The sequence below is a fragment of the Sturnus vulgaris genome, chromosome Z, assembly GCF_052056855.1.
Source record: "Sturnus vulgaris isolate bStuVul1 chromosome Z, bStuVul1.hap1, whole genome shotgun sequence".
Taxonomy (NCBI): domain Eukaryota; kingdom Metazoa; phylum Chordata; class Aves; order Passeriformes; family Sturnidae; genus Sturnus; species Sturnus vulgaris.
In genome coordinates this window covers 48,331,351-48,358,347 of record NC_142283.1, presented here as the reverse complement: position 1 = coordinate 48,358,347, position 26,997 = coordinate 48,331,351, and the positions used below count along the sequence as shown (strand labels likewise).

Below are 26,997 nucleotides of genomic sequence, written 5' to 3'. Positions count from 1 at the left end.
CTACCAAATTTTTTGGCACTCTGAGAAATATAGCACGGATGACTTCTTTCTCTGTGGCAGTGCAGTGTAGGGCAAGGCTCCCACTACTGATCTGTGCTGAACTTTTAAGAAATGTGGGTCTGAATCCAGATCCCTTTGCACAAAAGTGAAAAACTTGTGAGCATTCTATGGCCCACAGGTTCCCTATAGAGACTGACCGGATCATGGTACTGTTGTCATTGGAAGTAGAGATACCATACAGGAATAGATTCTCTGCTCCTTTCCTGTACTGCAAAAAAGCAGAGATTAGCATGTCTTCCAGCTAACACAGCCACCTTTTTAATACCAATTTCTTCCTTTTCTCATACTGGTGTCCTGCTGGGGACAGAGAGTGTTGAAAAAAGCACACAGTGTTCTGTCTTCAGCTTTCTGTCAGCTTTTGAGCTTCTGCCAGCTTCTCTTTTTCAGCTTCCAAGGCCACTCTAAACTTCAGGGGTGCTGGGGTTGTGACCAGCTTTCTGGCTAAACTTAAACTTCGCAGAGAGCCAGCGTTCTGAAGTGTGTGTTTGGTAAACAGGCGAGACTTCAGTAATAAGTTTAAATGTGTGAAATTAGTTCTGTTATCATGGATGCATTGCAGTCCATTGCATTCCACTTCTGTCACTGGAATTCATAACATTGATTTCAATTTCTGTCGGCCCTAGGGTAGTACCTTCCTCATCTGTCATGGTGTGGTGTGTGCCTCTAGGCAGGGACTGCCCTTACAGAGATACAGCACGGGGCAGTGCTACACCAGCGCTTCCTCAGCAGTTCCTTCCCTGCCCTCACTCTGTTTTATTTCACTTACCACGGGACAGCCTCTGGTGTAATGCAGCAGCATTGCAGCAGAGACTCTGCAGTAGCTCCTGCCAGTGCAGAAGCTTGTGGCATACTTTCATATTGTGCACTAGCGCTGAATGTGAATGATTTCCCCTGCATTGCTGGAGTTGCAGAAATTTGCAGTATGGCCCTTGGTAGTAAGGCTAGATCAGATTGAAGAAAGGATTATTCCAGCCACCTTCTTCCCTTCCCTTTGAATACTCTAGCTGAAGATGAAAAATAGAAAAAGGGATTGAATCTAAATGAAAAGAGTAAGAACACGGGTCAGGTTCACAATGCATATTTCTTACCATGTAACAATGCTGGAGGTTGGGATCCTGACCATTATGTATCCTTCTTGAGGAGAAATAGTTCGGCTGAGATATTTTGCTTTTGCTCCACACTGGTATTAAAGGAGAGCCTATCCCACAAAGAGTTTCATTCATGGTTTGACAGGCTTTAGCAGTGGCTTGTCTTTCACGCTGACAGTTCCTGTGTCTCACGTATGTCACATATATAGCCAATTTCCCTGGCTTTCTGACCTGCCTTCAGACTGCTAGTGGAACTCATCAACAGGGCTGTGGGCCCTGCTACTAGCAGCTGTGAGGACTAGCAAGGCCAAGCTATTGTATATGTATAAAGGGTATTTAGAAGATGCTTTGTGAGAGAAGAAGGCAAGCCTTTTAGAGTCCAGTCATAGCCTTCTCTGCTTGAGTTTCCAAAATTCAGTTTACTTCCTGGTCTTTGAATAGCACACTTTATTGTTCACACTCTGAATCCAGCCGCAGAGTCAAGGGAACTTTTAAGGGTGAATAAAGCTAGCCAGCCTGTGGCTAGTTTGGTGTTGTGGCAGAACAGGTCAGCAAACAAAGATTTCTAGCAGGAAGAAAGTGATTTCTGTGCCATCAGGGGACAGAGTAGATTATTCCCTGATTAAATATATCTGCTGAGTGACAGAAGGGAAAAAGAAAAGATAATCTCAGACTTGTCTGGCAGATGCTTACCTAAAATACATCATGAACATTTCTGTAAGATATGCTGTTGATGGCAAGCAGTAGCAGGTGCAAATTAATGCTAACCATTTTCCAGTATGCTTTGCAAGTGCATTTCTTCATTTTGCCATGGAGAAGGCAAAGCCTCAATGGCATGATCAAAGTCTCAGTGAAAACAGGAAATAAAATATTAAGTTCTCTGGAGATTCTTAGATCTCTAGGGTTTTTTTACTTTTGTCTTTCACACTGTCTTCATGACGTATTACAGCTTCTGTGATAGCAGTGGTGTCATTGTGCTCCTCAGTTCTGTATGGGAAGGATCTTCTGATGCTGAGCTCCAGCTGGCATAGTGGCCTGCCATTGTGGCTGTACAGCTGAAGAAGAGCAATTTACTAGTGAAATGTAAATGGACATTACTGTAACTTAGATGTATGTAAAATTTGGATCCTATTTTCATTCTACTACAGAAGTGACTTTTCTATATTCTCATGTTGTTCTATTGACAGTCTATTTTGCAAAAGTTGTTTGCATATTTAAAAGAAAAATAGAATAAAATTCAAATAATTTTAAATGCAACAATGAGTGAGATAAGCTTTCCTTGTGAAATCTGTTGTGTTTAATGGAAGGGTGGGGTTTGCTCAATTTCACTAACCAATAACTAACTACATGTGAATCTAAGGCTTATCACACACACTTACGGCTTCTTGTGTGATCTGTCACATTCATTGAGTTTCCTGAAGCTTTCAAGAACTAATGATAGTGGATCATTTGGCTTGTAAATGAGGATTACCCTTACCTAGATGGTTATTCTCGAAAAATTGAGTGAGATTGCTCTACGTCAGCTGAAATAATTTTCAGTATATGATAAGGTTCTGTGAATCAATACTGATATTTTCTACAGCCTCTTAATGTTTCTGAGATAAGGCATCTCCATATTAATCTGGAAAAGTCCTTTTTTAATTCTAATTTGATGCCAATTGAAAAATAAGAAGTCTAAAATGCAGCTAATTTACATTTCCTTTTGTGGTGGGTTTTTCTTACAATTCCTATTCTAATTTATCTGAATAAAGCAGAAGAGGTTCTCTCTTGATGACTGTTGTTGCTGAGAATGTGATTTGCCACAAGATGTTCCATAATCTACAGAGAACCAGGGTCATGATCATAAATCTAAATTACAGATGTCACATATTTTCTGTGGTAACAAATTCTGATACCATAAATGCTAAGCAGTGCAGGATCAGCCAGACGCAAAACTTAGCCTGCATGTGGCAGCTTTTTTCTTACTCTAGTGTGTGGAGTGACAGAATTTAAAAAAAGTCTTGGTTAGAAACTGCTTTTTTAAAAATAAAAATGTTCTTTTCAAATATTTTCTCCTGAAAATCCTGCAGTGAAGGAAAGCCTTCACCATATATATACACAGACTTCTTCCCATTAAAATGTGTACTTCTCACTACTTTTTTTTGCAAGTTAGCTCTATCTTCCTTGTGTTTGAAAAGCTCACAGCATCATAGCATTTTAGAGCCTATTTGAAAATTTTTAACAAACCTGAAGATAATTCTGTCACTGTGTTTCCTTATTGTAACAGAAAAAAACTCACAATGGCAAAAACAGCATGGAAGAACTGTAGAAACAATGTGGTGTCTGGAATGGCTGTCTAATGTGTGTTTGATTTATATTAATATTTGTGAATAGTGAGAGATGACAGCATCAGAGACATCTTTAAAGGACTGCTATATGAGATATTGAGTAAGTGATCATTGCTGTATTCTATAATAGGTTACTGGAATTTTCGAGATACTCATAGTGACTGCACTAGTATTCTTTTGTCCTTTGACGTGCTGCACCATAAAACAGCAATACAAAAAAAAAAAAAAAAACCAAAACAAAAACAAATAGCTTCATAATTATGACTTAACAAGTTTTGTTGTTTCACATGAAATCCATCTACCAAACCTCATTCCTGTTATTGTGGCTTGTGTTCCAGCTCCTGTCAACATTTACCAAAAACTGTGTTCTTAATATTAAAAGCCTGGAAAAAAATAGGGTTTTTTTTTTCCCCGAAGTGTAAGAATAAGGCCAGTTTTATTGTTCCTACTGAAACCATTCTGACCAGCAGATGTCAAATTCGTATTCTACCTGAGTGGAAATAGGATCTTTATAAAGTTGGAATTTACTCTAAGGAGCTATATAGCACTGGTTTTCAGTCAAATAAAGTACGAAGATACCAACAGTAAAACATGACATTATTAAAGGTAGAAAAATCTGTATATTCTTGATTCATAAAAGTGTTTTCAGGATATCCCCTCCTTCCTTTAAAAAGCCTAATTTTAAATCTGTTGTAAAGCAAGAACCAAAATGTTGATACCTTGAAATGATATGGTCAGGGAGATTTTGAGTTTCTGGGTAGCTGTAGCTGTTAGGTGACGATGTTCCTGAGAGCTTCTTAAATCTTTGGCAGGAGAGCAGATCCTGAGCTGATGGAAGCTGGCATGGCTTCATGACCTATGATAATCAAATCTGACAGATACTAATGGAATGGTAGCCTTAGTGAAATGCTTTAACAGTTGATTTGGAGCATTAATATAAACAGACTGAAAAATATCTCTAAATTCAGTAACTACAATGGCATTAGATATGGGCCCTCCTGGAAATGCCTTTCTCGGGGCCAAAGGTCTCACCTGACCACTTTTGATTTTGGCCTTGAAAAGGGGGTTTGATAACCTCTTTTGAGCAGATTATCCCCTTCTGCCCCAAGAGGCAAGAACTGTTGAGGGTTTAATTTTTTTTATCCTTAAATCTGAACTCTTAATTTGAGTACTCATCTCTGACTGCTTGAAATGACTGTGGTCTTCAAGGGAAAAAAGGGTCAAAACAAAACAGTACTTAAATTTTTAAGTGGGATTTGGGTTCAGCTGTTTTTTTTTTTTCTGAGGTCTGTCAGTGCTTTTCCAAACCAGAGGTTTGTCTGGTTAATGGAGGTGAACACAGTTCCTTGAGGGCTTATGATGTAACTATCCTGAGAGGAGATTCCCAGCCCCAGAAGGGCTGAAGAGTTAACAGCTCATCTCTCTCTCTCCTTTAACTCACCCCTGTTTGTAACAGTACTTGTCACAGAGCTTTGCAAATTAATTTTCTGCTTAGCACATAGGGTTTTTTGCCACCTTAAATGAATGACTCTTGATGGTAACTGTGTGCCTAATATTGACAAGGTGAGCAAAAATTGGAAACAAGTTTAGAAGAGGGGGTGACCTGCCTTTTGACTATGCAGTGACCACTCCAGAAAATTGTTGGGCTGTGCTTTTAAGAATGTCATACATTCCTCAGCTAGAGTAGTGATGAATATGAAAGAAAGAAGCAATTGCTGGGGTTTACAGATGTGAATTAGGACATTTAGGGCATCTGTGGGGATGAATAGGCATGTCTTTGCAAATCCTCATCAACCATGAAAATATTTCAAAATTATGAGATGTGGAGCTACAGCCAGAAAGGGCTTGGAGATTAACTACTTTTGAGTACTTTGCAGCCCTAGAGTTGAACTACAGATATAAAAAATCTATTTTAAATATTTAAGTGCTAGCATATTAGCATACTGTTATTTTGAGGATGTGAAATCTTTATGCTGGGAAGCTCCTGTGCAGATTTTGCCATGTTATCTGTAGTAGGATATCCATTTGCAGAAGATTCATTCATGAAACCAAAAGGAATAAAAACTTTTAGAACACTGAAACTCCCTTGTCCACTACTGCTGACAGTTCTGTGATTCTTTTGTGGCACTTCACTTATCTCTTAGGATACAAGTTTAAATTCATTTGTATTCAGATTATTGATAAGAGGGTGTCTGTATGGTTTTGAGCATCTCTTTTTTACAGGAAAGACAGGATAAACACAGTTTCTTGTTTTTGTCATAGTGTTGTTATTTCATTAATGCACCATTTTGACTAATAATTTGTGACATGCTGACAGAAAATAAACAGAGCTGATAGCTATTTCATATTGCACAGATAATTACAGTCTGCATTAGTAAGTACTTGGCCTTGATGCACTTGCAGCTTTGTTGTAGTGAATCAAAGTGAATTTAAAATGATACAGATGTCTGGATTTTACTAATTGCATGTGAGTGACCCTGGATATTCCTTCTCTTTATACTCAAAAATAGTATGGACGACTTAGCGCAGTAGTAAAAACTAAGAGGGGAAAAGTGAAATTTTTCTTTTCTTTCTTCTTGTTTATTGCTGGAATCCCTTCAGTGAAATCAATAGTTAATAACTTATATGGTGATTAATTTCTTATGACAAATAACATCCCAGTGAAAGATTAATACATTCACAGGATCATACTTACCTGATTTAGCTGAGGGATTATACCACTAAAAGACTGTGACTGACAATGCAATTGTTAAAATCCATTTTGAATGGTGCTGCACAGTAGTTACTGTTCAAGTCTGTTATTGTCAATATTACTGACTGTGAAGGGAAGCATAGTTCACAGTGTATTATATCGTATCAGGGAAATGAAACAGTAGCACAATATAATTTATCAATCAGTTTTCAAACTGAATATTTTATAAAAAACCCAGAGTATTTGCTAAAGTCATACTACCAGAGTTGGCTTTATTTCTTTCTTTCTAGATAAGTGAGTATTTTGTATACAACTTATGTAGCACTCAAGCTCTTTCATGGCGTGAATATAGGGGCTTTTTAAAATCAATCTCTCTATCTGTCTCTCTGTCTATCAAGTTTATTTATAAATTCTTGATTTTTACTGATTATCTACTTTGGGTTGAGTCCATACCTGAATGTTCTCAGGCATGGTGCCTCATGCCTTCTGGATGGCTAGAGCTACACCTTGGGAGCTTCTTTTTACTTTGTGCTTAGGTATGGTTTCCATCCTTGGTCAAAGATTGGGTCTCTGAGGCTTAAGCAGTAATATGTTATTTCTGAGTGTTTAACTGTAGTGTTTGAAATAAGTGTTTCCAAAGGAATAATAAGCTGTACTGTTGTACTGACTTAACAGAAAAAAATCTAGCATTTCTACAAGGACATGTTGTACCTAGATTTTTCAATTGTTGCTGAATCTGTTTGTTGTTCTTTTTTTAATTGCAGAAAGTGAGTGAAAAAGTAGGAGGTGCAGAAGGAACAAAGTTAGACGATGATTTCAAAGAAATGGAAAGGGTAAGTCTAAATACAGCATATATTCATTATTGCCATGCATTTTTGCTTTCTAGGACAGGAATTTCAAAGGTTTTGTCCTGGAATCACTCAGAGAATTTTGAAATACTTAGATTTTATTCAGCAGGACAGAGTTTTCCATTTTCTGTTTCTTTTTGTTTTCTAACCAAGCGGTATGTAAAGAATGGCACTCTATAATGCAAATATTTCATTCAGGGATTGAGGCTGAAGTTAGCTACAAATTAGCTGCATTTAAACCATTGTAGAGGATCTCTGGAAATTGAATCAGTCTACAAGATAGCCATTTCGGTGGTGAAGGGTGCTGCTAATTTTCAGCATCTTGAGCATCAAGGCACTGGGCATGGCAGTAGCACTGGGGTGTTCATTCACAGGTTCAGAGGTCCTGTTAGGCATCCTCCACTGGCAGTGTGCTTCAGGGAGATGGGGCTAGCCCTCCAACAGGCTCTTTGGTGGCACTGACAGTGACAGCACTGAGTATCTCTGTGGAGGGGTAAAAAAAAAGAAAAAAAAGCCACAGCTGTGTGTGGCAGTGATAGTATTTCACACGAAAGGAGCAGTAGGGGCAGCATTTTTTCAGGCTTCAACTTTGAAAGGTACTATCAAATCTTGTAATAAAAGCTTGTGCTAGGAGATTTGTAAGGTATGTATCTGATAAATAATTTTGATTAAGAGAAAAAGAAGCTATTTATACGTACAGTTGTATAATGAGGTGGGGAGAAAAAGCTTGGATGAAAGATGAAGTACTTCTTATGAAGAAAGCACAGAGCTGGTTTCTCCCTCTATGCTTGAACCAGTATAGGCATTTGTACTGGAAGATGTTAACAAGGATTCAGAGATGAAGAGGAAAATATTGCAACAGCCAAGTGTGTGTCCCACATCGTGCTTTGTGGGCAGGATGGGTTGGCAGCCCAGGAGACAAGAAGGCTGAAAGCTGAGAAAGGAATAGAGTAAACTTTCCAGTCATGTTGCCTCCACACTCCCCACCTGCCCCTGTGTCCACTTCCAGCTTTTCTGCAGGCAATGGACATGATCCTTCTGCACATCCCTGACCTTCTGTTCCCTCACCCCCACTATCCTCTGCAGAGTCCTAGCCATTTCTGTGTTCCCTGCCAGGCAGTTCAGCTGCTTATTCACCCAAGCCTGGCAGACGTCTCTTGCTTCTCTCTGTAGAGGATAAAGCAAGACCCAGCAGATGGCAGTGGCAATAGGAAACAGGAAAGACAGCATGATGCAACCAACCTGTCTCAGGTGTTCTTTTTTAAAATAGGAACTTGCCATTATGATAAAGGACTTCACTCAGTGGGACACAAGCTACCCTGCAGAGAAATGTAATGTGTCCTCATAAATACAGAGTACAGGACATTATGGGGATCCCCCAATCTGCCAAAGCAGCATTTTTTCTCTGTGACCTGATTCTGAGAGTAAGAACCATTGCATACTTTGCTGCATTCAGTCTAGGATGTGCTTCCTTAGAAAGAAAGACTTCTTACTACGAAAGAAAGTAGAAGAAAGTAATGCTATTAATTTCTAAGTCTTTTAAAATCCTTAATATGGGAATCAGCCAGGGAGAAATACATGATCAGTGCATTCATACTAATAGGTTTCTTGAAACTGAGTGATACTTAGTACTCCTTACCTTGATTTTGCTGGACCTTCCTCTGGAAGAGGTAAACAGCCCATTTTATTGTTAGTGGTTGGTTTTGAGTGACTTCTGCTTTCCTCTCATTATGCTAGTCATTAGGGGATCAAAGATAGACAGTTCTCCAAAAAGTTGTCAGTGACTGTTCTGTCAAAAAGTTTTCCCTGTTGTGGATGGTTCCCAGTGTGATATAAAGAATTAGCACTCTATAATGATCAAGTGTATCAATAACACTGTGCAATGTACAATTCCTAACACATTCTGAGGTATTCCATACTAATGACTAGCCTTACTTGAGAACGGACCTGTTATAAACTGAAATGGCAGACTCATGTCTTAGTAGTTTTCCAGGTATTACCACCATTCTGGTACCAAAACTGTTCTGAAGTACAAAAAATAAAATTATAAGTAGAGTTAAAAGAATTCATAAGAAAAAAATGAGAGAAAAACTTCTTCATTTTGTCTAACTTTCATGTTTCTTTTTGTTTAACCCTCTGTCCTCTAGAAAGTGGATGTTACCAGCAGGGCAGTTATGGAAATAATGGCAAAGACAATAGAATACCTTCAGCCAAATCCAGGTAACCTCATTTCACGATTTTACAGTTTTGCAGCACTTCTTGAAAACGCTCTTTCTTACCAGTATAAAGTCTTACAGATCTCATCCTCACTGGTGCCATTAAGGTTGACACAAAATTGGTGAAGTTACCATAAAAAGAGCAACAGAGGTGAGTACAGGGCTGTATGTTGGCTGTCACAGTGAGTGGAGACAGGCTTTGGAAGGCTTGTTTCCCTTCTGAGTCTTCTTTCTCTAGGTAGGTGGTGTCATTCTGGAGAAAAGGACAGAAAATCAAGTGTTACCAGACATGTCAAAATTGAACCCTCAAAATAGAAACCAATGAGTCTTTTCCATAGGGAGATGAAAGAACTGGTTTGATTGGGCTGATGGAGAACTACATGTTCCTCTTTTGCCAAAGGTTTCTCGCAGGGACAGGTGATCTGGACCTGCAATAAACGAGCAAACTATTATGTTGGATATTATGGAGATTGCTGTAGTGATCAGGAATGTAAGTGTTTTGATACTTGCATATGTCAATGCCAGCATCACTGGTAAGATCAGTGGAGTTAGCTTGTGATAAATCACAGAATCACAGAACATGCAGAGTTGGAAGGGACCATCAAGGATTATTGAGTCCTGACCCTACAGAGCACCATCCCCAAGTGTCATGCCATACGCCTGAGAGTGTTGTTCAAACACTTCTCAAACTCTGCCAGGCTTAGGGTAAAATTAATTCTGTCAACCATAAGCATTTTAGAGTTTCATGGAACTACAGACCAAATTCACACATTTACACTGAGAAATTTTATTCCTAATAGCTGGAAATAAATTTGAGCTGCTGTGAATTGTTTCAACTCCAGTGCGGTATACCGAAGGACTATTGCTGGTACAGATTAATTGGGGATATTTTTATGTTAGGCCACAGAAGAGAAGAAAATATTTTGATTATGCTGACAGTGGATTGGAAAAAAAAAAGGAATAGTATTTACAAGTTCAAGAACTGCTAGAGAGCAAATAATGATGACTAGAACACTTTCTATGTCAGCAGATAAAATTATTTTTATGACTTGAGACCACAGCTTCATTGCTCATTGTAATGTACTCTGCAGGAAAAGCAACAGGATTGGCAAACATTATGGGGAGAGTGATAAAATTGTAAACTGCTGACAAACTGTTGTTAAGCAGCACTACATGGACTGTTCAGTGCTTCTCTGACTGCCTTCTTGACACATCTGAGTGATTACGATTGCTGTGAATCGTGAAACAGGCTCATGGCAAAAGCAGAGAGCAAAATTTCTACAGGTAGCTAAGGTGTGATTTCAGGCAATTCAGGTAGATGTAAATTTGCAGTGCTGCATGAAATAACAGTTTCCACAGTCCAGCTACATATCCTTTCATCTGCTTGTGGCATGTGCAAGTAGAATCAAAAAATTAACATCGTAATAGGCAGGAGTAAGATTCACTTTTGTGCCTATATAGTGAGATAATGTTTTTCATTCTACAGGCAAGAGGAAAGGAGGACTAAAATTTTTTAGCACTCACCTGATCTTTGATTGTTTTATGTCAGTTGCAAAAGGGCTGCCTATAGTGAGAAGAATTGTAATTTATTTTTTCAATAAAATAAAAATTTTTCTCTTTTAAAATTCTCCCTACAGCTGTATTACCTTTTACATGGGTCACCTTAAATGGCAGATTCTAGTATTCCCATTTGCTTTTTCACTTTCATATAAATTAGAAATATTACATTGGGAAAAGGGAGGGAATTTAATTTTAAAAACAACAACAACAAAAAGCAAACCCAAAAAACAAACTAAAACAAGCCACAAGCAAGAAACAAACCTTTTAACAGCAGCATTTTAAAGAAGATTAAATGCTTACCTGGGTTTGATAGGAAGAAGAGGAGTTGAGATGTAGCACATATTCCCTGATAAATAAGATGGAAAACACTTGAATAGCGTAGTACTGTGGTACTAGAGACCACCTGAGTCCATAGTGTTTTGAAATATCAGTAAAAGAAGTATGCATCATTGTCTGAATTTTGCTTTCTACTCTTACCTTGCAAAATGTAGCCACTTTATTTTTTTATATTCCCTCTTATATTTCTTAGTTTCTGAAAATATTCCCATTTGCTCCTGATTTAATTCTGCTTGCTACTTCCATTCCCCTGACTAATTTTGTTTGTTCCTTATTTTCTTTTGTGTTTCTGTATTTTCTTATTACCATCATCATTCCAATGATATTTAACTTTGTTAAAATGCAGTTTCTTATACTGAACATTCAGCATGTCTGCTGACTGTAGCTTTGTAGTGGGTAGAAACAGAAGGCATCAAGAAATTCAGATGTTGAAAAATATAATCTGGTGGCACTCAAAGATAGCAGGAAAACTAAAAAAAAACCCGTAATTACTAAATGTTAAAGATACATTGCCCTTTCATAGCTGCTTCTCAGACAAAATAAGTGCTGTGAGACTTGCCTGATTTTCCTGCGTCTGTTTCCATGTCTGTATCTGTGCAAACAGATACATAAGCTGCAAAGTGAAACATACTGTACAAGAGCTCTCTCTTGATATGCACTTTTTTTCAATAAATATATGAACATTTATTGACTCCTGTCTGCTTATATTTCATTTTGCTGAAACAAGGTGTGCGAGGTTGAATTTTGACCAGTCAAGTACACAACAGTGTGAACTACTAATGTTTTGTAAACAGTAAAACTAATTTTAAGAGCACTATACAAAGTCAAGCGTTTGCAAGGGTGAAGGTAGAGGTGTTCATGGTTGCCCTCCAGTAGCACACACAGTAATGTAGATATGAAACGTGCTCTGAGTCTGCATTGCTGGCAATAGGATTTAGCTGGAAAAATTTAAAGTCAAGTGACATTAACTAATTCATTCTCTTCAGGCCATTTACATGCTGTAGTTGCAAAAATTCACTAAAGCACATCAGCAAACAAATTAGTTCTTCTATATTTGCTGTCTTTGTTTCCATCGATTATGATATTTGTGTCCTTTCTTTTAATATCTGTTCTTCAATTGTGTGTCTGAAATAAAATGCAAGCTAAAATACAGTTGAAAACCTTATTGAAGTAGAAATTTCCCTAAGTCCTCATAAAAAGCAAAAAGCATTGCAAAGGTTACTGCACATCATGTTTGGCGACACAGGCTTTCCTTAATGTTCTACAACAGAAAAACTTTAAAACATTTTAAAAATGAGGTGTACCACAGTTTAATCTTTAGTGTACCTAGTCTTGAGGGGAAGGCTGGCTCAATCTGGTATCCATCTGGTACCTGGGGATTTTAAGATTAAGAAGAATTTGGAGATATCTTAAAGATTTTCTTCTCTGTCACATGTCAAACATACTATCTTGGGAGTGTTCCTGGGCTTATTTTTGTCCAAGTAATTTCAAGGAAAGCTTTGACTTAAAAGTTCAGGACAGAGACTCCTCTCTAGTCTGCCAGCAAAATAAAAACTGTATTGACCAACAAACAACATTTCATTCCTTTGCTCTGAAAAGATCTGATGAAAAACAGGGTTTAGTCCTAAACTTACAGAGTGTCTTTAAAATACGTTTTAAGTTTCTCAGATAAATTTAAACACAAGAATGGATTTATTCCTGTGTAGACAAACAATTGCATGTTTGTAACCTCTGTCACCTGCCTTCTTCAGCTTCCAGAGCTAAACTCAGCATGATCAACACGATGTCAAAAATTCGAGGCCAGGAGAAGGGGCCAGGTTATCCTCAGGCAGAAGCCTTGCTGGCAGATGCGATGCTGAAATTTGGCCGAGAACTTGGTGAAGATTGCAACTTTGGTAACTTGTTTACTTCCCTTTCCACTATAATACAATAAAAATGGTAGGAAAATTTCATATAGCTTTCATTATTAAAGGGCTGCACTCTTATAGAGGAAGAACATCTGCAAGGAGCATTAGAGTTCTGCTTCTCTGCAAGAAGCAAGAGTTCTGCTTCATCCGACTTTTCCTTTAAGGTTGGTCTAGGCCTGTTTTGAGTGCCTTTTGAAGATTTCAACTAGAGAAATTTTTCTTATAAATGGAAGTCAAATTGTTTCTATTTGGACCCCTAGGCTTTAGCTCTCTGTCATAAATTGGGATACTATGGCTATGTTGGATTGAAATATGTACATGTGCAGAAATTGCATTATTGTCTATGCATATATAGAACAAAGTGCTTTTGTCCTCAGAGTCCTTAAACTGTTGCTGTCCTCATTTCAGGCAAGGAATAAAAACGAATACATTTTTTATAGGCTTTGGCCATTTTTTTCTGACCAAATTCCACATTTTAAGGCACTGGTGAGCACTCCTGTCTTATCTGTTAATTGCTCCTCCTTCCAAGCCCGCATGAGTTCACAGCTGTCTGAGTTACAAATGTTAAACTGGCTCTTAATCTGTTCAGCAGTAGAGTTCTGATTATAAAATTATGACATTCACGACAGAATACTTTGTCTTTCTGTCTTGTTTGTATGGACTTCTTTGTGGCCTCTCATTTACTAAATTTCAAACATTTCTAAAAGGAAAATGAAGAACTAATATAATCTAGTTTCTGCAAATTGCTTTATATCCAGTGATAACTGCACTACCGTGCAGCAGAATAGATGCGGCAATTATTTTTACATTTTTAACTAATAGCAGCTGAATTATGGCTTATATATTAATAGCAGCTGTTATGCCAATTTGTCACTCTTTGTCGAAATGTGGAAGGCTCTCTCATTTTGCAGTGCATTGCTGGCATCTGCTGCTTGAGAGACAAAGCTTCTTCTTGTTTCTCCCATATTTTGGTTTTCAGACCCTTTGTATTCTTTGAAAGGAGGTTTTTTTATGCCTAACCTGTACCTCCTCAAACGAGGAGGGTATGTTTGAGCTTCTTGCTTTTCTTTTTATGCAGCAGAAGTAAAACAGAATGGTAATTTTTGTGGCCTTCAAGTTACTCTTGGAGGAAATTTCAAAAGGCAGTTAGGGTTATTGAAGTTTATGAGCTTCATACACCTAACTACACACTACACTTGAGTAGTCTGTGTAGTAGACCTCTCAAGTGTAGTAGTACTATGAAGTCTGTAGTCCCATAAAAAGAGCAATTTTCATTTTAAAAAATCTGTGAAATTGTTAAGAATTTTTACATTTGGTACTGTCACCAGTCTCACTGATAGAAATGGGGAGACCTAGACTTCAATTAAAACTGTTTTTTAATGCAGTGTGGTGATGGTACCACCGATTATAGTTAACTACAGTTAATTCTGTTCTAGTATATTAATTTCAACAGAGTGTGGAATGAACAGAAAACAAGGGATGTGGAGGAGCCTGTCTTGATACAGCACAGAACCACAAATCCAGCTGTATTACAAGGCATGAACTCTGTTGGCTGCGGGAGAGTACAATCTATGTTGCTCTTTCACATAGTGCATCATCCTCTGTTTCTTTCCTAAACTTGAGACCTGAAATGAAATACTAACTGAAGTTTCCATGCAGTTCCCATGGCTCAGTTTCATTCTACTGAATGATGATTCAAAATTAAGTTATTTTAACTGCATCTTTTCTTTCAGGACCAGCACTTGTTGATGTGGGAGAAGCTATGAAGGAGCTTTCTGAAGTCAAGGACTCATTAGACATGGAAGTGAAGCAAAACTTCATTGACCCACTTCAGAATCTCCATGACAAAGATCTGAGAGAAATACAGGTATTTCCCTCAATGCAGTATTTTAGTAATGCCAAATGTGTGGACTGTCTATATGTTAAGAATTTTTGTTAGTTGTGTAGTTTAAAATGGGGCATTCAGGTTTGAAAATGGTTTTTGTCTCTTTTGGCTTGAATTTTACTTTTCAATTCTGTGTCACTTGTTGATGCTTTAGAAAGGAAAAGATAAAAATTTGAACATTTTTTGATGGCAAAATTTTCAGTCTTATGGAGGCATGAACACAGTACTCTAATCTTGCCATTTGAATGCTCATTTCACAAAATAGATGTACCAATGTTTGCATTCCATTTTCTAGAGTATGGCAAATACTTGTCTGCATAAGTAGCTGCTCTTCTCAGCTCAGTAAGTATATGTTAAATGTATGTGGATGAAAGATATCTTGGACTGTTTGATATAATTTAGAAAATGGGTAGTTATAAATACTGTAGTTGATTCTTTTGTGAGAAAATAAAAACCTCAAGTAATCATGGTCATGATGATAGCATTAACTTCTGGCCAGTATGACATAGCAGCTGCTAAAGAGATGAACATGAATGTTACCTTAATTAACAATCTAGCAGATCTTCAGTATAAGATAATTTAGTGGTCTGATAAAAATGATAAAAATAATTTGTTGCTTTGTTTATGAATTCTGTTACACAAACAAAAATGTACCAAGTTGTGTTTTTAAACGAATTTTCTCCTGAGCATCTAGAGAAAGCAACTTAGTGTTCAGGTAATTCTTCATTACAGCTAAAAACCAAGAAACCTGTGTATCTTTTATACAGATGGCAGTTGAAATTGTCCATTCTGTGTGGCCTTTTATTAGTGTTGGCCTGTCATTTAGATCATTGCTTCTTAAATGGTACATAAACTCATGTATTTCATTGTTCCATATCTCTCTCTTCTGGGAAAGGATTTGTAGACAGCAAACAGCATACGCTTCCACGTGTGCATGGACTACCTGCTTACAATGCAGTATCAGGAGATTTGGGGAAGGTCCCTTATTGTCTGCTTGCATTTGTGTTTTTTGGTTTTTTAGCATCACCTGAAGAAAATGGAGGGTCGACGCCTGGATTTTGATTACAAGAAGAAAAGACAGGGCAAGCTCCCTGATGAAGAACTTCGTCAAGCTCTGGAGAAATTTGATGAATCAAAAGAAATTGCTGAGTCAAGCATGTTTAACCTCCTGGAGATGGATGTGAGATAACCCTTGTTAATCTTTGACCAGAGCCTTAGAAAGATAGTGGAAGCACTTTCCTCCTGTTGGACACAGTGAAAGGCTCAGAAACTATAGTAATTTACAGTATGTTCATATAGGAACAATGTCTTAGGTATTTTGTAGGTAACTGAGCTAGAGAATGTAAATCCTCTGTAGCATCGTTGTGCTTCCTAACTGCAAAATTTTACTTACAAAACCAATCTTTCTTCTTAGAGTTATGTAAATGTAACTAATTATTTTTACTTGTGGTTATAGGGTTTGTGCCAAGGATTTTGCTCAAGTGTCTGGGCTGCTGAATGGACAGTAAAGACCAAAAATTACAAACTCATAACCCCATGGTTACCCCATGGTAATCAGATGCAATGGTGATTAGAAAACCCAAAGTTAATGTGAACTGTTCATATCTGACTCTGTAGAATATATTTTGCTTATAGATCTGTTGGGATTGAACATTATCTAGATTTATCTAGTGTTTCATTTATAATTAATTGTTGAAATTGTAAAATCAAGCAAGAAAAAACATCTCTATAACATGTCAGCTGAGGTCTATCTTATAGAATATGTAGTCAAAGTAAATTAATTTTAAGTATTTCTATTGATGTGAATTATTTATTTTAAGTACACACCTATTCTAATTCCTCATTTTGTTACCAGATTGCTGTAGAGGAGCTGTAAAAAACCTGAAAATATTTGCATATAGAACTTAATACTTGCACAGGAATTAAATATAGCTGCACTGAAATGAAAAAAATATAACAAGTCTGTAGTTTTACCTTTGTAGTAACATCCATACCTTTGTGTACAAATAGTGCTGGCCAACATTACACCATTGTGGCATTGTGCACTATGGAAACTGCTAGCAATTGCATTGTCCACAAGGTGGGGGTCTAGGTGTTTTTTCCCTCATGAAGTGGAATGCTCTCTCCCGTCACTTCAAATATTCTGCATGCCAGAGTAGGTTGTGTCTTTCTGTTTTGGTCTGCTTCACAGGTCAGAATACAACAGAAGCATGACCATGGTCCCTATGGGTTTGCACCTTCAAAGGCAGGGAGGGAGAAGGGGTATTAATATTCTCATTACAGTCTCATTTTTACTTTCATAGTGTTTGCTGAATGTGGTAGGTCTGTAGGCTGCTGTGCATGCAGATCAGCCATGGAGAGATGATCAGTGGAGAGGAGCTGCACTTACCATTCCAGATCAGGTCATAACCAGACATCATAATGAATAAACCTGATATGTAAATATTTACTGCTAACTGCAAAGATGAGTCAAGGTTTTAGAGAGATAAGTTCAACTGCCTTTGCAATCGACAGAGGTCTTTATTCTCTATTGCCTGAGCTGTTAGTATTCACCTAAGATTTGATGTTTCTATGTCAATCTTCAGATTGAACAAGTGAGCCAGCTTTCTGCTCTTGTGCAAGCCCAGCTGGAGTACCACAAGCAGGCCACACAGATCCTACAGCGAGTTACTTCTAAACTGGAAGATAGGTAATGCACTTTTTGTCAGTTTCTTGTCTAGTTTGTTAATTTTACAGAGGTAGAAAACCTATGAGTAGAATGCAATGCTGTTATCTTGATCGACTTGTTACTTGTATTTTTATGAAATCAAGGGCCATTTCATTAGATGATTGCACGCTGGGATTTAAATGTTTTGGAGATGCATCTGCTTCTGACTATGAGTTCAGGAAAGCACCTCAGCTCAGTAAAGTTAATTGAAAGTATTTATAAATACTGAATTCCGTGATACTCACAACTTAGGATTCCTTACTGTTTGTGCATATATTCACAAAGTGTGTTTTTTCTGAAAGAAGATGTTAAAATATTGATTTTGCAAAAGAGTATCTTGTTGCAGTCTTGTCTACCTGAAGATCTTTCTGACCCTCATTATTAACCACTTTGTTAAATATTCGTCCTATTATCAGATACAGGACTTGAACTACCTCTTCCATCCCCATTTCTATAACTGTATATGGTATAAGAATTCCTACAACATCTTTTTAAAAAGTGTTTCATAATTTTTACTTTAGAATTTTTGTTTCCATCAAAACAGATTGATCAGCTTACAGATTGATCAGCTTCTCACACTCACATCCTTCTTCAAAGAAATTTAGCGTTCAGGAAAGGTTTCTTTACCAATATGGTTCTGACAGACTCTAAGTAAAAGCTGGATATAATTCCCAAGAGGAGATAATGTTCACATACTGTGCAAAGGAAGCTATTTTCTGATGTCATTAGTATAGATCAGGTTGCGAGTACTGCTAGATCCGTCAGTATTAATTTTCTCAGAGCATGCTTCCTGAAAACCTCATTCAGTTCTAAGTCACAGTAAGACTAGGAGCAACACTTGTTTTGGTGGGTAGGCTGTCCAGTTGACTGTCCCTGGATACAGTTTGCAGTACTGTCTAAGCAGCTAACAGAACAATTTATATCACTTGCAAAAGTGTACTACAATTCACTTTCTTTACAGAAGTATTAAAAATTCCTTAGGAACAGATGTTTTATCTGGTAGTCCATAGATTATGTCATTAAGTGAATATACATCTCTACAATAAATTTCTCTTCCTGTATCAATTCAGATGATCCTTTGCCCTTTTGAAATATCTGCTGGTCAGTATTTTTGCTTTGAGTTACAGCTGTCCTTTTCAAGGACCTTGCATCATAATGCTATGGTAATTCAGTTAACTAAATCTTTAGAATCCCTAATTGTAAAGAGGCTGCTGGCTAAATCATGCTTAATCCACTGGACACAAATTGAGCACTGTGCTGTGTTCACGCCAGAGATGAGTCAGGGGTGTAGAGCTGTTACTATCAAACTGCTAGTCTTTCCCTGCTGGTGATAGGCAGGTAGCAAGTAATGCATAACCCCTGTGGTTTGGTTAGGTTGTTTGTTTTTTTACTATATGGACCAGAAAATAAATGATTATTTACTTTTAAGCTGAGCAAATTTGTTACTTCTCACTGTCAGTGAAGTCTACAGCACATACTGCCCATTTTCTAGGTACTTTAAAAGAGTGAATGGAGCCTGTTTATGCTGGCTTCTGGCATGGACAATGTCTTATAACTACCAAGACTGTCCTGTGTAAAATATTCACAAAAGAATTTTTTAAAAGTATGAGATAGACTGCATAAACTATGAAAAATTTAAAAATGCACTTGTCTTCCATTTTTTCTGGGCTGTTTAGATTAGACTTCATGACTTTCTTCAAGAAGTACAAGTGAAAGAATTTCTTTTTTTTTCTACACATTAGTGCAAGTCATAAACTTTCTTAAAATGCAATGATTCCAGGAACTGGGAAACATTAGGATCTTGGTGAACATTGGGAAACTTTCAGTAAAATTGATAAAAACTGGAAGGTCAACAAAGACTATTTTAAATTCCCTTTTTCGCCAAGTGAAATGAGAATGCAGTTTTCCCAACACAACATCATGACAGAGCAGGTTGGAAGCAGGAATAATTTTCTTGGAAGTATTTCTTTTCTTAAGAAACATAGCTCATACTGAGCTGGAACTGTCACCTTATAGTTCATAATCTGAAAAAAATTGTTTCTTTTTCATGAAAGCACTAAGGATAACAGAACTAGTTTTTCTTTAAAATTTTGCTGACTTGAAAAAGTAACTTTCACTAATGAGTGAAACAAAATAAAGGCTTTTTTTTTTAATTTTGACTACTTCAATTATTCAAGGTTTTTTTGCTTATGTGTTTGGTCTTTCAATGTGGAAGAAAAACAGTCTCTGGGGGCTGACTTATATTGGTATTTTGGATGGTGAGGAAAACCTTGTTGTAAGGATCAAAAGTCAATAAGTTAGATACAGATCTTTTGAGCAGATGAATCAAAATGTGCTACCAGCATCAAGTCTAGGGCAGATATAGAAAAGGTAAGGGAAATCAGCTTGTCTTTTAAGTACATATGAAATGTTCTTTCATATGTGGAATCAGAAATACATTTGGTAGTTCTGCAGCTCTGATTCTGTTCATCCCTTTCTTGGATTTTGCCCTGGAATCTGTAAGTAGACCCTTCCCGAAAAACTCTAGATTTCTCAATTAGAAGAATAAGTTGAAATTAATGATATAAATGGTTATTTTGAGAGTTGGAAAGATTGGACTTTTGTCCCTTTGTGAAACAAGTTTCCCAAATTGCAAATTAACCAAGTTAATGAAGCTAAAGTCAGTATATTCCCACAGTCTTCTTACAAAATGACAAGAGTTGGCATCAACCAACTGAATAATTAATGCTTGCAAGGGTTAGAAGCAAAAAGTCGTGCTAAAAATGAGGACAGGGATGTTTGTAAAGCCCTCCTCTAAGCATTGATAGTCACGTAACAAGTTCTTCTGTTTTATAAACTCTTTGTTTTTGTTAGGCGAAAGGAAGATAGACAAATGGCTAGGTTTCCAAAAGGAATGAAGATTTAACAACTTCATGGCACAGTCACATCAACTGATTTTGGTAATTTAAACTACTGTTGTAAACAAAAAAACTACTCGAAATGACTCAACTTGTTTACTGTGGATGAGAACTTCAGCCTTGGAAATAAAGGTATTTGGTGCACCTCATCTGCTAACAAGATACTAGCTCTTGACATTTAACCTTCATGTTTTGGCAGAATAAAAGAGGCATCTTCTCAGCCCAGGCGAGAATACCAGCCCAAACCCCGCATGAGCCTGGATTTTGTGACTGGTGACAATACACAGCACAATGGAGGAATATCCCACGCCACCACACCCAAGCCATCAGGTAATGTCAGGGTTTGTGTCAATGCAGGAGCTGCATGCTTTCTTCAGAAGGTCAGTTTTTCCATAAAGGAAAATGAGAATGGGGATAGTATATAAGAGAGAGATGTTTGAACTGTTGTTTCTTTGTGAAGTGTTCGTATCCTCAGGCAGTAGAAGAGAGGTGGATTGTCCACTGCTTTAAATGTGTCTTTTGGTCAAAAATTTCTTTTGTCCTAGAAGATTACCCTGAAATACAGATCTTTACAAAATAGGCATTTAGAAAACCAAAATAACAATGGAAAATTTTCCATGAAAGTGCAGAAAGCAAAGGCCAGCTAGACCTTCATAACCCAATCCTACTTTTTAAAATTAGGTCTTGCAACACAATGAGCCTGAAAAGTAAAAATGATTAAAGAAAAACTAAGGTATGTGAGCTATTTTCTTTGTCCAAGTGACAAGGGAGCAGCACAAGCAAGATACAGCATAGGTATGAGTATGTATAATTACTATCTTAAAGAATTGTTTATTTAATATCAGCTCATACCACAGGAGCCTTATTATTTGTTTCTTACACAATAATGATCTGTTATCCCATGGTATGGTGAGAGCTGGCCTCTGTCTAGATCCTGATTTTAGTTATTTCAGTTTACCTCAGTGACAATTGCTATCACATTCCACCTTGCGAGACTAGATTTTTCTCACTCAATGTTTAGTCAGGATTTTGATTTTTTCCATCACATCCTGATGGAAATGTTTGATTTTCTCCCACATATAGACAAGAACAGTATCTCCATTTGGCACTGTCAACTGGAAATTATCTCCCACAATCTTGCAAACTGCTAGCAATCGCCTCAGTATGCTAACAAGGAGAGATTCCTTGTGCATGAGTTGGCTTGAGTCTTGCATGCCAGAGCTCTCCTCATTACACCAGTGATTTTCTTCTTCAGTCCTTTTTTGTAGTGTCATGAACACTTGTCTGTGCTAAGACAGAGCAGACTGATGTTCACGTATCTCTCCAGCATTTATATTTTCCTCTTAGGAGAGCAGTATTTAACATTTTCTTCAATAGGGATTCTTCTCTTCTTTTGAAGAGTTTATTGGTTTCAGAGGAATTCGAAAATTCTTGAGTATAAGTTTGGGGTGATTAATTCAGAGTTTATTTGCTAATTCTTCTAAATTTCAGCTGGTAGCGATGAAGATACCAAACACGCTGTAAGGCTTGTTGATGTCAGCACAATTGTCTTCATGACAAGAAACCAAAATATACTGTGGGCGATATGTAAAGAAAAGAAAATAAGATTTTACTATAGAATTTAATAAATTAAATCTGGTATTTGAAAAGCTTGCTCTATTGAGATCTACAGAAATGGAAAATTTTTGTCCTAGAATAACTCAAGCATGGGCCTTCTAACCAGAGTAAGTGTTCAAAATGAATATGCAGTCTGTTTGAATCTGAAAGTTACTCATCTTAAAGCCACTATCCATGAAAAAGTAGAATATATATTCTTAGAACTATCATTATGGTAAAGTGGCATGTGTTGGTTCATTTAGACCACTGGAAGTGCATGAAGTTTTACTATGGAAATTCAGGTGGGGATATTATTTCTTACAATTTAGTGCTGCTAAATTTGAAATATTTTGAACGGTAAAAATTTTCGTTTTGGTAGCTTGAAGCTACAGAGACTTCAAGTGGAAGGAAGAGGGAGCATATTTGTTAGTTGCATATAACAGATGAAAATCCAATCAAACTAATAACTTATAGCAATATTCATTAGCCATCCTAAAGAGTTTATGGTCAGATGTTCATGAACTAGCATATTACAAGCTCTCAATTTCAAACTTCTTCTTAATCTATTCTGATGGCCCTGCAATAAAGTATTTTGTGGGAATGGGGAATAAAAGTCTTTGGAAACATGATACTGAAATTCAGAATATTAGGAGCTTATACAGTGGTGTAGCTGCACCAGTGACCTTTCCAAATAAAGGGCAAACAAACATTTGTATCTTCACTGTTGTTTTCAGCTACCACTTAACACTACTTACCTGAGGTAAATAGACAAAGCATCTCTTTGCCAGTAAAGCTGGAAATATCTTAGGGCTTTTGCTTAATTTTTTGAGTTTTATAAACAGATAAAAATTAGATTCCAAATTGATCATAGTTGCACTTTCAGATCTGGGCTTGACTGTATCTTGGTTCTCTTGGGATTCTCACACTTTTACCTGCAGGCACTTAGAGTAACTGAAGACTGTAAGAAGCTAATAGTTGTCTTCTAACAAAGTTTGACAGTCCAAATATTGATACTATGAAAGAACTGTCCTCAGAATGTAAGTGATAACAGAAACAGCAAAATCTGTCATAGGTACAGTAGTAAAATGGCTACTCTTAAGCGTTGACATTTTTAAGCATGTTGTTTCTGTGTTTCTTCTCCTTAGGTGTTCACATGGATCAGCCGTGCTGCCGAGCTCTGTATGACTTTGAACCAGAGAATGAAGGGGAGCTGGGATTTAAAGAGGGTGATATTATTACCCTCACTAACCAGATTGATGAAAACTGGTATGAGGGGATGCTTCATGGCCAGTCAGGTTTCTTCCCCATCAATTATGTCGATATTCTGGTTCCATTACCCAATTAGGAATGCTGATCCACCACCTCTGACACAGATAGCTGTGTCAGTACCACTGCTTTCAAAATGCTGCTTCTTACACCTTACAAGTGCAAACTGCAGTGGTTAGAGTTACCGATTCCTAATGAGCATCTTTGGTTTACGTGTTGTCATACTATGTGGTGGTGATGCGTTGTATCTTCTGAGCCAGCATAGCATGGATTAGTTTATTGACTGTGCTGGCCTGGTAGTAACCAGGGCCATTAGTGAGATGAAACGGGGAAGATGATGGCAAGCAAAGCAGGTAATTCACAGTGAAGTAGCAGGAGGTGAAGGTGGTGTTGGGAAGATAATGCCTATCACCACTGTATTACTTTTTCAGTCCTAGTTCTCTATAAAAAGAGGGAAAAGTTCTTGCCATTCCATCTTTCCCTTCCTAATGATACAGTTCACACAGGTCTAACATTGACTAACCAGAATTGTATCTTCCAACCAAACTGGCTGGCTGTTCTCACAGAGAGAGCGTAAGTGTAGATCCTCTGGTTTCTCAGAAAGTGAACCACTGTACTGTGTGTCCTGCTGCTCTCTGCTAAGTTTCATATTCTTAATTGTTGTTAAAAGGCCTATTTCCCTCCAGAGGTAAACTGTAAGCTATCAAATGGGGATTCCTGTAGTAGAAATGTTGGACCACAAACCACCTGAATTTGCCCTTCAGGAACTTTTAGCATGCTCACCAAAATGCCAGTAAATGGGCAAGATGGGGAATAAAACTGGCATTTATTTAATGTTTCTTGTCAAGTCTTGGCACAAAACCTTGCTGCTTAAGCACCAGATATCCTTTGTAAACTTATTCACTGAGGAATACAGTAACCAACCAAACGCAACCCTCATTTCATTTGTTTCTGTCTGCCATGTGTTCTTTGAACATCATTTGTGCATACTCTCTCCTCAATGAGGACAAAATAAAACATGTTATTTTTTTGTTGAGCAACTGAAGACATGTGGCTGTATATACAAAAACATTTCCCATCTGTTTAGTTGGTTCTCCTGTGTTCCTCCTTCCTGCACTTGGTGTGTACAGTGCTGTGCCTAGCTTCTTGGCATTCTTTTGGTAACAGTTGCAAAGTTCTGTTAGTTTAGTTATCCAGAGTTCTATTTATCTAAATTGTACAGACTCTATCAGAGGTTTAATGTGCTGCTTCGAATGTGCCACTTCAGTACTGAATGATGTGAAATGAAGACAATTCCCTACTGCTTAATGTATAAACTATATCATGGAAAGTATTGTTATTTCAAATAAATGCTGAGAGAATAATGAGAATAATGTTGTGGATTATTGCTTTAAAATCTCCTTTGATAACTTCGTCTAACAAAAATTGTATTTTAGAAAGCATGATCCTCATTTCCTGTAAATGTGAAATTTTATTTTTTTTGGCATTATCATTTTACTTCAATCAAATAAATCTCATGCATATAATGGCCTTTATAAGCAGGATGAACTTAACACTGACCACATTAAATTAGTGTCTCAATGACTAGCATACGGTCTTGTAGATACAGGTTATTTCTTATCAAAGAATCCTGGTAGCCACAATAGTTTTAAGTAAAAACAGGGATTTTGGTTTTAAGTAAAATTTATGGTTTTGAGTAAAAACAGAGATACTGTCACAAGCAAAACAGACTTGACTTGGAGAAAACTAATTTAAACCAATTCAAGTATTTTTGTGCAGTGAGAATAAAAAGACTCACTTTTCCTGTCCCAGTTCCCAAGCTCAAATTCAGTCTTGACTCTCCCCTCCAGCTGCTCACTGGCATGGCTACTTGTAGGTGTGCAGTATGTCCATAAAAGCTCCTCTCTGCTGCTTCTCCTTCCTCATTTTTCCCCCTTTTTCAGTGAGTCGAGCACAGGACTCATTGAGAATATCTCTACCTCATAGTTTTTCAGCCTTAGTGTTCCCTCTGCTAAGAGTGTTTCTCACTCTTATTTTCCCCCTCTTCTGCTCTCTACCGTATGTTCATGTCCCAGTGCATGTTGGCAGAGACTGGCAGAGTAGAAGAGATGGCACCTCATTCAAGGGTCTGTTCAAAGTCAGGCTGGACAGGGGGCTGAGCAAACTGGTATAGTTGAAGATGCTCATTGCAGGGGTCTTGGACTAGGTGACATTTTACAGATGAAAATTGGTGAAATTTTACAAATCTTCCAAACTATTAATACGCATTAAGACAGAGATACAATTCCTGTAACTTTTTATTACAGTTCAGTCCTAAATTCTATAGTTGGCCTCTCAGGAAGTTTCTGTCAGTGATTGGAAGAAATCTGTTTCAAATGGACCTGAAACTTTTTTACAGATGCGTTGATGGTGCCATACTACAGTTACTGTTAGTATTACTATAAACAGTTACAGAACTGTTAAGTGGGCTAATTATCAAGGCCTAGCAGTCACAGGTACTGCACTGGCACACCTCTGTTTTGTCAGGTTATTATTCTGCAGCATTTGTGGAGAGCATGCAACCACAGGGCAGCAAACTCAGAGATAAATTTACATGATTTAGAGCAAAAGGGTGGTTGGCATGCAGTGCTGCCCCACCCTGCGGAGAAGCCTTGGTTTTTAAGGTGTAGGGAATGGTAGTGTCTTTCAACAAATGGCACCAGAAGGATTGTACAGAATAGTCATTATGATGGCATGGGCCTGGTCTTGACATGTTGCACAATTCTTGGCACTTCCTTATTGCTGTGTTCTGTGTTTCCTGCGGTAATACCTAAAGAATGCTTTATTCTTGAGGTGGTAAGATCAAAATCTGAATTGTTTAAGAGAGGAATTACCAGGGCTGACAAAAGTTTTTATCTAAACCTTCAGTACTAGGATAAAGGGAGTGATCAAAAAAAAAAGCTGGAGGGTGTTTGCTTTTGCACATCAGGTAGTTCAAAGCTTTGCCTATGGAGCTCTGTGACTCTTTATTCTAGAAACACATAAGATATGTTGTTGATGGATATAATCTTTTTTCTCTGGGAGACTTACAACTTCCATCATCCTGCTTCCTAAGGTGTATGTTTTCGGAAATATTATAAAAATACCGCATGGGTTCTTAGTTATCAAACTTGGCTGCAGAACTGCTCCTCACGGAGGAAATTAGGAAGCCTGCCAGCACTGAGCCATCAACTGCCAAATATAGCTAAATGTTTTAGGTTTGATGTTGGCTTTTTTTTCTGTTGAACTGTAAGATTCTTAGCCTGCTTTATTTATTGCAGAGTGAATCTTTGTGAAAAACATAGCAAAATACCCCAACAGTTCCCTGAAGAGTTCTCCATCTAAATAAAAAAGTGATTGAAGATATAGGTTTTTTCTTCTTTTGAAATAGCCTCTTCCCTCCAGAAAGAAAGAAGATGGTAGTCAATCCAGAATTTCGTATTCAAATCTGACTTGCAGACAATTCTCCCTCTGAAGATAGTCATAGTGCTTTTCCCACATGAGCTACTTTGACAAGACTTGAAAACTGCTATGAGGAATTCTTTTCTGGTTTCACGCTAATAGGTCTTGCAAATCTTTATGGCCACTCTTATG

At 37.5% G+C, this 26,997-nt stretch overlaps 1 protein-coding gene across 1 annotated transcript in view; it reads left to right on the top strand.

Moving 5' to 3' along the window:
• SH3GL2 (SH3 domain containing GRB2 like 2, endophilin A1) overlaps positions 1–24,755 on the top strand; it is an 86,624-nt gene extending 61,869 nt beyond the window's left edge. Inside the window, exons 2-9 of the mRNA XM_014872805.2 lie at positions 6,932–7,000; positions 9,163–9,235; positions 12,879–13,022; positions 14,768–14,901; positions 15,941–16,099; positions 17,505–17,608; positions 20,723–20,853; positions 23,265–24,755. Of these exons, the coding sequence (XP_014728291.1) occupies positions 6,932–7,000; positions 9,163–9,235; positions 12,879–13,022; positions 14,768–14,901; positions 15,941–16,099; positions 17,505–17,608; positions 20,723–20,853; positions 23,265–23,464 (1,014 nt within the window). The 3' untranslated portion in view covers positions 23,465–24,755. The remainder of the gene's footprint in view (positions 1–6,931; positions 7,001–9,162; positions 9,236–12,878; positions 13,023–14,767; positions 14,902–15,940; positions 16,100–17,504; positions 17,609–20,722; positions 20,854–23,264) is intronic.
• The last annotated feature ends 2,242 nt before the right edge of the window (positions 24,756–26,997 follow it).